This window comes from Haemorhous mexicanus, chromosome 11, assembly GCF_027477595.1.
Source record: "Haemorhous mexicanus isolate bHaeMex1 chromosome 11, bHaeMex1.pri, whole genome shotgun sequence".
Classification (NCBI taxonomy): domain Eukaryota; kingdom Metazoa; phylum Chordata; class Aves; order Passeriformes; family Fringillidae; genus Haemorhous; species Haemorhous mexicanus.
The window spans coordinates 11916316-11931841 of record NC_082351.1 but is presented as its reverse complement, the minus strand read 5'-3'; the positions used below and the strand labels follow the sequence as shown (position 1 = coordinate 11931841).

The window sequence follows — 15526 nt, the reverse complement described above, 5'->3', positions numbered from 1 at the left end:
GGACGTCCCGCCCCCCGCGCGCCCGCCTTCCCCATTGGAGCGCCCGGCTTCCCCATTGGCCCGCCCTCCCCAACCACCCGGCTGCCCATTGGCTGGGGGGCCTGCCTGTTCGCGCGCGCGCTCGCGCGCCGCCCCTCAGGGCCGAGGCTCCGGCGGAGTCCCCGGAGCGGCTCCGTGTGGGGGGCGCGGCGGAGACTGCCGGGGTCCTGGTGAGGTGACTGCCCGGCAGTGCGAGTCACGGCTGTCAAGCAAAGTGACTTTCCTGCCCTGTCTGACTGTGCTTCGGGGGTTGTTGTCTCCTCACAGACAATTACCTTGAGGGCCGCTCCGCAGTAAGGGAGCGCTGTCGGGTCCCTGCCGTTCTGGAGCATCTTTAGCACTCTTTTCTGGGGCATCCTTTTTGGCAAGTCTCTTATCCCTGCCATGTGGATGGGCCCCAGGTGGAGGCCAGTCACTTCTGCTGTGCTTGCAGTGAGACGACAAGAGGCATTAATCTGAGACAGGAGAAATTCTGATTAGACATTGAAAAACCATATCTGCTCTCTTAGACTGAATAATTGTGGTGCCATAGGTTGGTGAGATATTTTAAATGCTTAAAACTACTGTGAAGGCTCAGTGAAATCAAAACAGATCATTGGTTGGACTTGTGAGCTGGTTCAGCACTGAAATTACTTAGAATTTTAGAATCCCTGAGGTTAGAAAAGACCTCTGAGATCATTGAGTCCAACCATTAATCCGGAAGCCAGTGTCCACCACTAAACCATGTGCCCAAGTGCCACATCCTCACATCTGAATACTTCCAGGGATGGTGATTGTCAGTGCTACCCTGCCCATGGAGAAACTTTTCCCAATATCCAGTCTAAACATTTCCTGTCACAACTTGAGGCTGTTTCCTCTGGTCTTGTCACTTCTTACCTGGGAGAAGAGACTGATGCCCACCTGGCTACAACCTCCTTTCAGGTAGTTTAAGAGCGCAAGACTTAGTAGACTTGATGATAGTTTTTAGCTGGGGAAAAAAAAAATCAAAACCAAAAACCTATTCCCTTGTTGGTTTTGCCTTTTTGGAAGCAAGTGAATGTAGTCCAAGACCAGGTTAGAAAGTACATGAAGTCATTCAGCAGAGCAAATGATTAATGATTGTGCAGTCTTGCTATGAGACAATTCTTTATGTTGTATCAGGTTGTAATTTACCATTTAAAGCAGATAAAGGATAGGACTGGTCTGTTAAATTGCAAACAATTAAAGATTTTTGAGGTGGCTTTTGTTTGTTGGTTTGTTTTTTTTGGGGGGGGTGGTGGGTGGCTTTTTTTTTTGGTTTTGTTTTGTTTTTTTTGCTGTCGTGTTGTTTTGTTTTTCCCTGTAGGGAGTGGTAAAGAAATTTCCAAGTTAATACTGTTCAGTCAGTTAATTTACCAGCTCAGCTGGTGACTCATCTGACTGAAGCAAGTCACAGCACCTCTCCCTTTCCCTGTCAATAAGGGTAATAATTCAGGTTATCTTACAAGGTGTTTTATAGACTAAGTCTTGTATCTGCAGCCATGTGACAGGACATTAACATTGGTTCATGACCAATAAATATATGTGCTTTCTGGTTTTGAGACAGTTAACTTGTGACCAAGCTTTACAGCAGTCTTTATAGCAATAAGAAATTACTTTGTTTTGTGCTGTAAGATCATTTTCCCAGTGGAATTCAGGAAGGTGGTCACTTTAAGTGGATTTGGTTTAGTTAGCTTTGTGTGTTTACAGCTGTAAGTGGCATCCAGAAGTTTTACTTGAGCTACAAATTTGACTGCAACAAATGTAATAGTAATGAATTGAAGAATCCCTCTGCATCCTCTAAATGTGGTTTTAGTGTTACACTGTTTTCAGCATTGTAGACCTTTTGTTAGTGTGTGAGGGGTTTTTTTGTTGTTTGGGCTTTTTGATTTGTGGGGTTGGTCTTTTTCTTTGGTTTGGGGTTTTTTGGGGAGGGGTTGTTGGTTTCTGTTTGTTATGTTTTGCTGTTGTTTTTTCTGCAAAATATCTGCTAAGAAGTCTTGAAAATGTGGGGAACTAACACTTGGCACTTTGTCAACAGAGAGAAGAGCAGTGAACACATCTTCAGAGGATTCCAGATGTGTGCCCTTATGGAGAGAACATTTTGCCCCTGCTGGAGGGTCAAAGTAGCTGCGTGGGTAAGGTAGGCTTTATTTGCAGCGTTTCCCACTTTTTAACACAGTTTCTCATACTTTTGCCAGTGGCAACCTTGGATTAACCTTGAATTTACCTGCATTCACTAATCTTCCTGTGTCAAAATAGCTTTTACTTCAACCAAGAAATGCTAACTGCTTTTGTTTTGTGTAAATTGCTGTTACCATTTGGAGGGATTCTTGCTTTAAAAAAACTTCGGAATTCTGAAGTTGGCTTTGACTATAATACTTGTTATTCATGTTAAAAACCTATTTGAAAGAGAGTTTTATACAGCATGGCTTCTGAAGTGGTGAGATACTGGGTAAAGAGGTTGTGGGAAAGGTGAGGTGAAAGGTGAATTTTTGGAGTGTGATAAGTATGAAGAAAGATAATATATACCATTTATACCCTTTTAAAAGCTGAAAATGTTGCCCAGGCTCTAGTGAAAGGTGACCCAGCAGTGGGTGAGAAGGGCAAAAGGCAGCAAGAGTAAGAGCTGGGCCTTCAGACCAAAGCCCCCAAGGGCTCTTGGTGTGGTCTCCTCAGCTGGTGCAAGCAGCCTGAACGAGAGCTCCATGTCCTAAAGAGATGAACTCCCCTGTCCCTGGGCAAAAAACACTGGTGCAGTCTGAAAGGGTGATTAGCTTCCTGCCTCATCAGGTATGTGATGCTGTAAGAGGATTGGATTTGCATATCCAAGGAGCAGTGAGTTTTCCTGTTATTGGTTACTTAGGATTCCCAACTTAATGTTTGCTGTGTGGCTCTAATTACCCCTGCCAAGGTATTTAGTCAAAAGTCTATAGGTAATTCAAATGGGTTGCAAGGTAGTATTGCTCAATATTACTGGGCCAAAACAATGAAATACAGTTTTCAAGAGAAGGCTTAAGGTCCATAAATGGTGACTGGAGCTCATCTTGCAAGTGAACATTGCAGGTGGATGCATGCTGCTTGAAGATCCATTGATATGTGTGACAAGTGTCCTTGGTAAGATCACTTCTGGAATTGTCACTCCTTTAATAGTTTGGTTTGACAACTGTCTTACTGCACAACACAAAGTCAGGCCAGAAGGAGGGGTAACTTTTCGTCCTGAAATAAAAATATCGTGTTCATGGGTTTTTTTGGACAAATCTTGATTTTATAGTGTCTCTACAGAAATTCCTTCTTTTCTTGTCCTGAACCAAAAGTTGTTTTTGAGCATGTGATGTAAACTGTTGTGTGACTGACAGATGAGCTCGAATATAAAAATGTTATAGTCTGTATTTTATTATAATGGATGAAATCAGAATTCTGTCAGACTTTATTACAAAGCCTTTATCTCCTTTCTTCCCATGACTCATAATTTTTTGTGTGATTTTTAAGTGTTGGCTCTGTAGGATTTAAATATACTTCTGTTTGCTATAAACCTACAAGGAGGGAGAGACATCTATGAGAAAAAGTTTTACTTGAATTACAAATTTGCCTGCAACAAATGTAATAGTAATGAATTGAAGAATACTGCTGCATCTTTTAAACCTATAAATTTGAGTGTATTGCTTTTATTACTTGAAGTTTTTCTTTTATGTAGTGAAGAATTATCAGGAAATTTCACATCTGGTATGTTTCAAAAAGGCTGCAACAAAGTTATTTTAATAAGAAAAATGAATGCATGAATTATTTAAAATAGTTGGTGCAACTGTTCCTATTAACTAATCCAGGCACTTGGAAGGCAATTACACTGAGCTTTGACAACACTGCCAACCCACTGCACAGTGCCTTATGCCAAAAGCTATTGTTGTTTTATTGACCACGTTCACCATTACATATGCATATGAAAAAACAGAGGCATTTTCATCGGGATTACCCTAATAGCATTAAGAGATTATTTTTTAAATTTCCTTGGAAGGAAATTCACTTAAATGAGATTACTTATTACTTGACTGGTTTCCTATCATGCTTCTATGTTTAGGTAAGTGGAGTCCATTAGAGTATAAAGTTTTTTTAAAAACTGATTTTATACATTAATGATTTCAAATAAAAGAGAAGTACTATATTTGTGCACAGCTTCTTTTGAGAAAGTGAAGTCGATGCTCTGGTTAGGAGAGATAACACTTTTTGTCCCCCTTGGTGGCCCCCCTAGTGTCACCATTAGTTGCTAATTACTTGCAAACAAATAAACAATTAACTCCTCGTGCCTCTTGGTGGGAGAGTTTTCATTGACATGCTAAAACTTTCTAATAAAAGATTTTAATTAATGACGTTACAAATCCAACCCCCTTGTCAACATAGCTATAAGGAGGCCTTGTGGAGAAATGCAAGTACAGTGTCCCTGCTATGCTGGCTGAGGGCGAAGGCATGGCTGCTCCCTCGCTGTGTGCTGCCACCACGGCGGCCTCTCCCGAGCGGCACAAGGTGCCCGGCTTTGGCGACAGTAAAACCACACACTGCTCCTTCTCAATTGAGAGTATATTGGGACTGGAGCAGAAAAAAGATGGCATCCCAGCTGGGAAACCTCACAGACCCTGGATGGATGCATGCACCAGCTTGGGTAAGTCAGACTGTTTTGTAACCTCTTAAGCTTTTACCCTTTAAAAATACTGGCATGTTTCTACTACAAACCAGTAAACTGAAGCTCTCCTTTTCTTGCTCTTTCTAGTTTTAGGTGATGACAGTAATCCCCATCTGCAAATCCCTGTTGTTTGCTATGAAAATCCATTATTTCATGCTAGAAGTGATCCAGCGCAAGAGGAAAACGTTTTGAAATGTGAAAAATATTTTTCAGTCACTGAAAGGCTGTCTTTCAAACGAGAATTGAGCTGGTACAGGGGTAGAAGACCAAGAACTGCATTCACTAGAAACCAGGTAAGGCTTTCCTTAGCATTTAACAAATGAGTAATGATGTAGGTTAGTAAAATGTTGGAAGAAACCTCTAACAGCAGAGTTCAGTGTGATGTACCTCAGCAGAGAGATATGTAATCAGGAACTAATGTAAATTAACAGGGATGTTGCTGATTTCAGCAGATCTGTGCTTATGCATGGAATCAGAATTGTGCAAACACTGATCAGAAGTCTCCTGTTGAGCAAACGAAGCTGTTATTTTATTTATTTTATGTATTACTGCTATGAACATAGTTTTAACTATTCAACAAGTGTATTTTAATCTCCTCAGATTGAAGTCTTGGAAAATGTTTTTAAAATGAACTCCTACCCTGGCATTGATATTAGAGAAGAGTTAGCTCGCAAATTAGATTTAGATGAAGACAGGATCCAGGTAATTAAAAATTTATTTGAACTTTTCTGTAATTCCAGCTATATGTACTCTCTGGTTATATACATAAGTGGTTTGACAGGAGTAATGAGAATGTTAATACTCTCAGTTTAAACCAATGTATATACAAGAAACATGCCTTCAATGATTTGTGAAATAGAAACCATTGAATTCCTTCTGAAATCTAAAGCACTGATGAGGAATTAATCTCTATAATATTTCCACAATATCTGCTCTGTTAATATCTAGTTTTTATCTGCAGAACTTGATAATTTCTTTAATAATTTTTATGTTTTTCTTGTCACCATATTTGAGAAATAAATTTGAAACAGGTATGGACATAATTTGTGAGACTGCCAGCAGAGCATAGATGTGTTAAACCAGTGTTTGAACCTATGTCTTTCTCTGGCCAAAAGCAAAATCTATTCAGGAATGTTAATTATTGATTTGCAGGTAATTCAATGGGATAAGAAGCATACTGTAAACACAAGAATTTGGGCTTCCCTTTGTTGTTTATCAGGCTTTTGTTGCAAGTATTATATTGGGCTTGATGAGAAACTTGATGCTGCAAATAGTTAAGCAGCAGGAGAAATAGCACCATAAGACATGTGTGAATTCCAGATGTTCAGGATCTTCCAGGATCTGATTCTGTCACTGAATTTAATACCAGTTTTTGTATTAATTACAGTGAAGCTGATCTCACTTTCCAGTTAACCTGGGGATATTATTTTCTTTGTCTATAGTGATAAAATTACAGGTAGCAGATGATATGCTGTCATCTGCAGATTTTAAATTTGTATTAACTTGCAAACTGCTGTCGTCACACAAAATGTTGTCATACTGTGTGAATACTTTTAAATTTCGAATATTATTCTGCTTCCACTGCTGTGTTTCTGAAAAGCATCCCTTCTCTTTCCATTTTAGATCTGGTTTCAGAACCGTCGTGCAAAGCTGAAAAGATCACACAGAGAATCTCAGTTTCTAATGGTGAAAAATACTTTCACCTCCAGCCTGCTGGAATAGAAGGAAGGATGGCTTGCTGTTACAGTAGTGCTACAGAAAATGAAGAATTATTCAGAACCTGTATTAAGTAATGATATAGTAATTATGATTTTATGCCCAGATTTGAAAGTTTATTATAATTTTCATTCAAATAAACTGTAAATACTTGAAGTATTATTCTAATCTACTTTTTGTGGAAAAAGTGAACTTTCCCAATATATTTGAGTAAGTATTTTCAGAGATTTTGAGATATTTTTGCAGTTTAAAACAATGCAAGGTTGCACAAGAATTTCAGCTACTATGAATTGCGGCAGATGACTTGACAAGCTTTATGGTTTTAGAAGAAGTCTGTTTCAAATCTGAAATAAACTGTATGCAAAATAGATTTTGCTACAGGAAACAGTTTGTTGCATTGCAGTTTAAATAGCTTATTTATAAAGAATACAATAGTTTTCATAAATAAGTAAATTTTTAGAAAAAGGTGTCTCCAGTGGAAGGACTAATATTCAACTGACTTCAGTTTTAACCTTTGCTCATTTAAAAGAAGCTGACAGTTATAGTCTTTTTATGTAATTTTAATTAATTTAGGTTATTTGCTTTTTTAATTCTCTAACTTGGTTATCTCCTCTCTCGTCAGTATAACTGTTCCAGTTAAGGAAATTGCCCTATTATCTTTTAATGACAGAATGTAGCATTTCATGGGATCAGATCAGTGGGGCCAGACCAGATATCCAGATCATTGCCATTAATTTTAGGGTGTTGAATTCATTTTTATCAAACAGTACATGAGAGTTAATTATCCTCATATTTGATATTGAACCTGAAGTCAAGGAGAGCCATATACAAAAAAACCCCTCAAGTCTTTCTTCATGGGCACAAGGTAAGGAAACATTTTAAGTACAGGTTGGTGCTGCTCTTTGTTCAGCAGAGCTCTAAGCACTTGCCTCATGTGCTGGTGATCTTCAGTGAGACTCCAGCCTGTGTTTCTTGCTCTACATAAATTCTACGTTATCTCATGAACAGACAAAGTATTGCTCTTCCTTTCTTCATGCTTGTATCCATAGCTGTTGTCCAATAGGATGAAAGGTAAGTTGATAAAATAGGGTGATAGAAAAAATCATTTTATGTAGTCTCATATTAGGTAAAGCTAAAGGGAGGGATGATTTGACAGTCCTTACTTAGTATTTTGAATTATAGTTTGAGCTACAAGAGATTAAATAAAAAACATTTCTATATTTTCTGGAAAATATCACTGAAAACTGCATTTCTTTAGAACTAACTGGGTGACAGCTATTGGCCCTTCTGTGTTTTTATCTTCATTGGTTCATTGCCTTCACTTTTATGCAGAATCCTAAAAATCTTGAATTGCTTGGCTTTGCTCCTGGAAATCTTATTTTAATATGGAAATAACAAACTTTTATCTGATATTGAAACACTATTTTTTGTACTTTCTTGGATTTGGGAAATAACATTCCTAACTGAATTCTGTTGTATCCTGCATTCCAAAATACTTAAGAGAACTACAAGTAAAGCAATTTAAATTGAGCCAGATCCATTAGGAATAGTTTTTAGAGAAATTGAAATCACAATTCAGATACCTGCCTGATCTGGTAAAGGCAGAGACAATATTGGGAATGCATTCTTTTATTTTGTTTTTCTTCACACCTCAAAACGTATATTGCCCATAGCTTAACCTTATTGCAGGTAATCTGAAACTATTGTCTACTTTGCTTCTGGAAACAAAGTTTCCAGCAGCAACAGATTAGACTAATCTGTACAGATTGATTGCTTAAGAACCTTACTCTATTATCTGGCAAATACCTAAATACACCTAAAGTCTGCTATAATGGAACTTGTCTCAAGTGACGGAAGTCTGACAAAGCAATTTAAGAGAAGCAGTAGAATAGTAGCAGAATAATAATAGCACCAGTGCTGGTATCCTGCTCTCCATTAGCAAATGTTACCAGCAGGATCTTTAGTGTGAGGTACAAGGAGAGTCCCACACAGTGCTAAGGGGAAAAGAATTTAAAAGCAGAGTTGCATTATTTGCTTCATTTGGCTTAGTTTGTTCTTCCCAGACTAAAGGAATCAGCAAGTCAAAAAAGAGCCTCTCACTTTACATTTATACCTACTTTGGCCAGCATGGGTTTAAATTGTGCCCATCACTTTCTCAAATACAGCTGGATTTTTTTCCACCTTGAAAAGTGTTACTCTGGACTTCACAGGGTCCTTTGTCTGGTCGTGGCAATATGGAGGGCTCCCTTGGCAGTGTACCTGACAGTTGTGTTTCCTGTGCAGGAACAGCAGTGGGGGAGGCTGGAAAAAAGAGAACAAAAATGCAGTGAAAGGATAGATTTTGAAAGTGTGTTTTGATCCATGTTGTGAATCAGTGGCTGTGAAGTTCAGCATCTTGAGCAAACAGAGTATGTTATGGAATCACACAGGTGCAGGTAGTGCTTTTGATATTGAATTTCAAGCAGGGTCATTCGGCTTGGGATGTTGTAAGGATGTGTATGTGTGACCAGTAAAATTGATACAACACCTAGACTGAAAGAGAAGTAAATATTTCTTCTTTCTGCATTTATGTTCCAGGATTTTTCTCTCCTAGCTCCTAAACCAGGTTTTCCTCTGCCACTAGGATGACTTGAAGGACAGAAGTAGGCAGGTGGAATAAGATAGTCCCCTTCATTAAAAATTATCTATGTCATTAGTCTTGTTATTAATCACTATGAAATTTTGAGACTTTGCAATTTAAAAATTGCATATGTTTCAAACTCATTTTCTCATTGTGACCTTTAAAAAAAAATCCATAACCTTGCATCAACTCAATTATTGTACCTTGTTTTTCTCTGATCCTTTCTTACTCTCTTAGAACTGAATTTTTATTTTACCAGTCCATGACATTTTACTACTTCTAAGATGGGTCATTCTCTTGTCTGTATAAAAAAATTATGTTTTATAAAATGAAAATGAAAAAAAATTATTGATAGATTTCCTACTTTTAATCCTTAGAATTTTATTGTGTGGATCATAATAATACTCCAAAATATCTCGGGATTAAGTTTCTAAGAATGATGCCATATTAAGGACATTAAGAAGATAGCTCATAAAGTATTCTGCACTAAAAATCGCTGGCTGTTTATTTTGCTTTTCCATATAAATTCAGGCTCTAAAGTCATACATTTTGAAAGGGTTTTAATCTGTGTTTGAACTGCCTAGAAAAGTGCTGGGCTGCTTCTGTCCTCTAGAGGCTGGATTTAGTAATGACAGCCCCACTCGTTGTGGGATTTAATCCGCACTCTGCGATGCCCGCAGGGGATTGACTGATCCTTCCAATTACACAACATTTGTGACCGAATTGATGTTCTGCACACGTACAAGGCCTGATTTTCCAAAGCTCTGAGTGCTCAGCATTGAACAGAACTTAGTGATGGGTGGATGCTTAATGTAATGTTTTTGATGCTCTGAACAACCAACCTTTTAAATCTTACCTCTAAATGAATTTAGGCTGCTGTTGGGACTTTGTGTCTGTAAGACTGCCCAGCTTTGTCAGTTTATGGTAGGAGAATATTTTCACATTCCAGAAGGGAATTGTCAGGAAGAGTTTCTTCACAGAAAGGGTTGTTAGACATCGGGGCAGGCTGCCCAGGGAGGTGCTGGAATTGCCATCCTGAGACATGCTCAAGAGACCACTGGATGTGGCATTGAGTGCAATGGTCTGCTTCAGAGTGTGATGGTTGGGCAAAGGTTGGACTTGGTCTTAGAGGTCTTTTCTAAGCTAAATGATTCTGTGAAAGCTTTTGACAAAGTATCCTGCAGTTCTAGAATAACTCCACTCCTTATGGTGTAAAACTTAGAATGACTTCTGGTACCGTATCTACTAATGTAATTATTCTGTGATAATAAATACAGTGTTGTCAATGCAAATATTTGCCAGGCAAAAAACTTCTTGCCACCAGATTTTCAGTTTTCATTGTTTCATCACATTAGAAGGATAAAAAATTACTTTGTGGTGTTTAAATACTGTGCACTTCTTAACCATTCCTATTGCTTTTCAAAGCATTCAGTCAGAGCAAAATATTAAAAAATATTTAAAAATATGATGTTATCCATCTGTCATGATTCAAATATTTGTAGGATTCTCTAACTTCAGAGTAGCATCCCATTGTGTGCTATGGGATGTGGCTATCTGACAATATTCCTGTGGTTTGCTCTAATTCATTTTGGCAGAGAAAGGAAGTCAGAGGGAAGCATTCTCAGGAGGCATCAGCACTGCCCTTAGAATGCTGAGACTTCTGTAAAATTTAAGTTGGATACATGGAAAATCTTTTCTTGGGGATGTTTTTGTTTAAATTAAAAAACTGATCCAGTATTTTCCTTCTTTCCTCTGTAAACATACAATCCCAGGCAGTTAGTTTTATCATAATTTATTGTTTAGGAGGACTGGTGTTTTCAGTGGTTGCTACTAGTATAATCTAATTAGAAAGAAATAATATCAATCTATTGTAGTTTGCCATATTAACAGGCTTTAACTTTCCATGGAGTCTTAACAAATCTTGATAACTGCATTTCAGTCTGTTATTATCTGCATATTTATCTTACTCTTTCCAAAAATAAGCAGCTAACTCAATCCTGATATCCAACTGCTTCAAATCTGTGTTTTAAAATAATATGCCAGACTGAGAAAAGAGAGAAAAAGAACCATGAGTTTGTTTGTTGGAGAGGTAGAGCTGCCAGCAACAATTATCATTCCTAATAGGGCCCTTCCTCTGTTTTTTTCAGTCCAGTCATGTAGAATTGCTGTGCATTCTTTCATAAATCTGTTATGAAGTGTTCTAAAATTACACTGGAATATTTTGGGGAATATTTATCATATAAACAACAACAAAAAAAGGCAATTTCCATATGCCTCCAGCCTTGGTATTTTCTTTTGTTTGTGTATTTCCCCTTGTGGGAGTAGAATGATGTGCTGTTGACAAAGGGCTTTCCAATCTTCTTCCACACTGGTTGCACAATAATCAAACTTTTTAAAATTCTTCCAGTCATGTTTCTATTGTTCTGCAGTGGTATCTGTTACAAGTGTCTCTATGCATATTATTTGCAAAAAATTTCAGAACATTTTCTTTAGCCTTAATTACCCTTAGCTTTTGGCCTCAAATAACAAATGACGTCATCCTAAAGTGCTTGAGCAAATAGCTCTCCCTCAGTTAAATGGGAAAGGGTTTAAGGCAGGTTATGCTCAGTGAGGGGTCCCTTAGTGTGCTAGGATTAATTTTGCAGACATTGCCACAGGATGCTGTTGAATTGCACAGTAGACTATTAAATCAGGTTAGGGTTGTTCTCCCACCTCCCTCCCCGTTATTTCCCTGCAGAAGGAAAATGACAGGCTGTCTGCATGGGAAGCATTGTGCTGCAGTAAGAAAGGGTTGAGAGTAGAATTAAAACTGGAAACTTTTGTAAAGATGTTACTTCATTGTAATTTCTGGCATTTATTCAAACTGCATTGTGAGGATCTTGGTTTGGATTTTTAATAGCTGTTTGAGATAAAATTTCTATATTGCAGAAATACATTATTTTAAAATTGAACATTACAAATTATTCATTTGTTGTTAAATAATAAAACATAGATAACTTTGGGGATACAGTTGTTGCTTCAGAATAATTTCAGTTCAACAGATTTTTTTATTGAAAAATGACTCATCCATACACTTTTTTATTTTCTTTGCATCATAAATCTACTCTTCTTTAAAAGTGCAGTTTCATATTACCCCTAATCCAGTGTAACAGAAGACTGCTGCTGAAAGATGCAGCCCTGCCCTGCTCCCTCAGAAACAACATGTGGCCACAGGGTGAGTCACTTTGGTGTGCTTTTGGAGCAGGGAGGAGTGGGCTTGGTGGCACATCACTAAGTTGAATAATCTTAGAGAACTTCCTTTATTATATTCATGTGAATAAGCAGATTCAAAACGAAACAGAAATACAGAAAGTAGACATTTGACTACAAACATTTTCTGACAGTAGAAGAAGGAGGGGTCTACATGATGCAGGGAACTGTGAAGTCTGGGGAGGGGTGACATTATATGAAGATTTGCATCCATGAATCACTGACAGATTGTTAATTTGATAGTGATCAGAAGTAATTTTCATATAATAGCTGTTTGGTTTAGTTCAGTCATTTCCTTTTCACCATAACATACTTCTACATCTGATGCTGACTTGAGCCTCTAGGAATATAGGACTTAAACTTCTCTGGTCATTAAGTGCAATTTCCTGTAGAAGAGATTAAGTCATCCAGAAAGGTCACAAGACCATTCACTCCCTTCTCTCTGAATTCTACAAGCCTCAAAACATCCCCAAATATCTGGAGATGGACTTGAGATTTTTGAGTGAAATCTCAAACATGACACTGTGACAAAAAAAAAAAAAAAAAAAAAAGTGAGCAGGAGAGAAGCATCCCTGGTGGTCCACTCTGTGGGATTCTGGAGGTCTGGCTTAGGCTGCAGGGAGGACTGGATGCTCCATTTCAGGACCTGTTGCAAAGCATCTGGATATAGAAATGGCTGGCAGTGTCAAAATAGAATTCTTGCATCCTATTCCACTTTCCCATCTGGACACAGCAGCAGCTCTTCCAGAAGTGCCAATAAATGTGTGGCCACAGCAGGAGGCAGCTGGCTGCCAGGACATCCTGCTGGGTGCTCTCTGCCACTCCTGGGAGAGCAGCAGCCACTGGAGTGGAATTGTTCTGGAGGCTCACCCACTGGTACTGCCTGGATGACCTTAGCAAGTGGAGTATGTCTCAACAGAAAGCAGCAAATTAAAACCAAAGAATGCTACACACAGGGGTCTTTTCCTGTCTTACTGAGGCACAGAGTCTTTCCTGACTCCAAATCTAATTTTTGGTTTAGCCCTGAGCATGTGTGCAAGACATAAAAGCAGGCATCTTTATGACTTGATGCTTTAGTTTCCCCATCTATAAAATGAGACTGGTAATACAGATTTTTCTTTGAGAACTCTGTGTTTTGTGAATTTTTGTTGCATTTCTCAAGGCATAATGATTTAACAGTTGCCTTTAACAAGATGGGTATTCGTAATAACCAATAGATTTGCTTCAAATTTCAATTCAATTTTATGGCTTGAGGTTGTTTTCTTATCAGTTGATAACCTTTCACTTGGGCCTGGCCAGATGATTTGAAACTATGTCATGCTATAATACAGAAGATTCCATGGAAACAGAATTTTTGTGACCCCTGACACAGGTGAAAATTTTCATGCCCTTGCTGGGTGTGTCCACATTCATTTCACACTTGTTAGTTTTGTTCTTAAGGTTTGATCCTGGAAGATGATTCTTCCTTTATTTTATGCTCCATGCTCATCCCATAGATAAACCATCCCCATGGAAGTGGGACAATTTCATGTAAATGGGTACTTTCAAAAGATCTGATTTTCTATCTTCAGCGATCTGCTGGATGAAGTTCCAGAAGACCCTCACACTGAGGGATTTCTGTTCTGGGATCTCTTTTAGCACATTGTCTGCTTGGTTCACTGCATCTGATGCTCTTTTCCTAACAGCGGGCAGTGTCTGTCTGTAACAGGACTTACTGACTTATTGCAATATTGTGATATTGCAAGAGTCATGATTGTCTGACTTAGCTGAATACTCTGCAAGCGTGATGCATGCTTTCTGCCCCAAAGGGAGCTGTTTGAATGATTTCTTTTGCAGTTAAGGTGAGTCTCTCTTGGGAGAGAATTCAGTGCTAGAAATATGAACTATGGATGGAATATAAATCCAAGAATTAATTTTCTCTGAGCAATAGAAAGATTTTGTAGGGAGTTTTTACCCATATTACTGGAAATTTTTGGTCCATGAGTTTTCATGTTTTTATAGGAATTGCTGAGTTCTCACTGTCTCCTCCATCTGGGTACAGCTGCTCAGAAAGGAGAAGGAAAAAAAAAAAACAACAGATTTTTAGCTTTAAGCAAGACGGGAGAGTGGCAACCAAAACCAGCTGTAGAATGCAGGATATTGATACCCATGACTTTTGGGTATTATGCATTCTATACTACTCAGAAACAAGAGACTGTTGTAAAAAGGACAAAAGAACCTACAGACAAGCAGAGTCCCCACAGCCACTTTTGCCCTTCCACGAGCTCACAGCAGTTTGGAGACTCCAGTTAGAAACATTAACTGCAGTTATTTGATTCCTGCCTCTCCACTACTGTTTTCCACCAAAGAATTCAGTGGAAATTATACTAAATGGATCTGAAGCAATGCAATACTTCTGTGTTCAGCCAGTGCACTCACAGGATAAGTTGGACAGGGTGGCAGCATGGAGGAATTGTTTTTCAGACGTGTCATTTGTTATTAGTTTAGGCTGAACTGTTGGGAAGGAAGTATCAGTGCTGGTTTTGTCAGGTGGCATCTTTGCTTTGTGCTGCTAGGTTTGAGCTCTCAGTAAATATGACCAATCATTTTGCTGCTTTCTGGATACTGCCAGTGTAACCAGTGGCAGCTGTGAGTTCTTCAGTTGTTCTGCTAGCAAGGCATTGGCACTATTTGTTGTGTGTCTGTTTTTGTTAAAAACATCATAGGCTAATACATCAATAGCTCAGATAATGCTAATTTTGTCTTCACTTAAAAATTACAGCTTCTCCAGCAATCTAGATCTCAGTTAACAGAAAAAGCCAAACAGTTTCCCCCATGGTTTAGAAGATTTAATTGCACATCTATGGCATTATGTTCAACAGGGAATTCTTGCTTGTCATAGGTGGTTATGGGAAGCAGAGGTATTTACTGACCTGTAAATGAACTGTACAAATGTCTTCCTTTCTTTAGCCATGATGCTGTGGTATTTTATGTCCTTTGTAATTCATTCAAACATAAAAGGACTAGTTATTTACAGGTTTTATGCAGCCTGACTTGATTAAAAATAAAAATGCTCATATAGTTTTCAAGCCTGTTAGATGACTTCTGAGTAATGCAAGAAGAAAGTAAAGCAGGAATACCCAGACAGAAGTGTGTGGTGTACAGTGAGAAAATGTGCAACACTTCCATTCTGGCCTGGATGTACTTGACCATCAAAAACATCTCATTATAAAATCAGTGGAATTCCA

General features: G+C 38.4%; 1 protein-coding gene across 1 annotated transcript; it reads left to right on the top strand.

The window, feature by feature from the left end:
* Positions 1-143: 143 nt before the first annotated feature.
* On the top strand, positions 144-6586 carry HESX1 (HESX homeobox 1). The gene is made up of 6 exons (XM_059856944.1): positions 144-960; positions 2078-2179; positions 4435-4693; positions 4802-5007; positions 5315-5416; positions 6338-6586. The coding sequence occupies exons 3-6, from the start codon at positions 4480-4482 to the stop codon at positions 6434-6436; spliced, it is 621 nt and encodes a 206-aa protein (XP_059712927.1). The 5' UTR covers positions 144-960; positions 2078-2179; positions 4435-4479; the 3' UTR covers positions 6437-6586.
* The last annotated feature ends 8940 nt before the right edge of the window (positions 6587-15526 follow it).

Bases quoted from the DNA above. Each gene is read 5' to 3' on its own strand.
- HESX1 (XM_059856944.1), top strand. From the start codon at position 4,480: ATGCTGGCTGAGGGCGAAGGCATGGCTGCTCCCTCGCTGTGTGCTGCC. The intron at 5,008-5,314 runs GTAAGGCTTTCC...TAATCTCCTCAG, and splicing joins CTGCATTCACTAGAAACCAG to ATTGAAGTCTTGGAAAATGT. The intron at 5,417-6,337 runs GTAATTAAAAAT...TTTCCATTTTAG, and splicing joins TAGATGAAGACAGGATCCAG to ATCTGGTTTCAGAACCGTCG.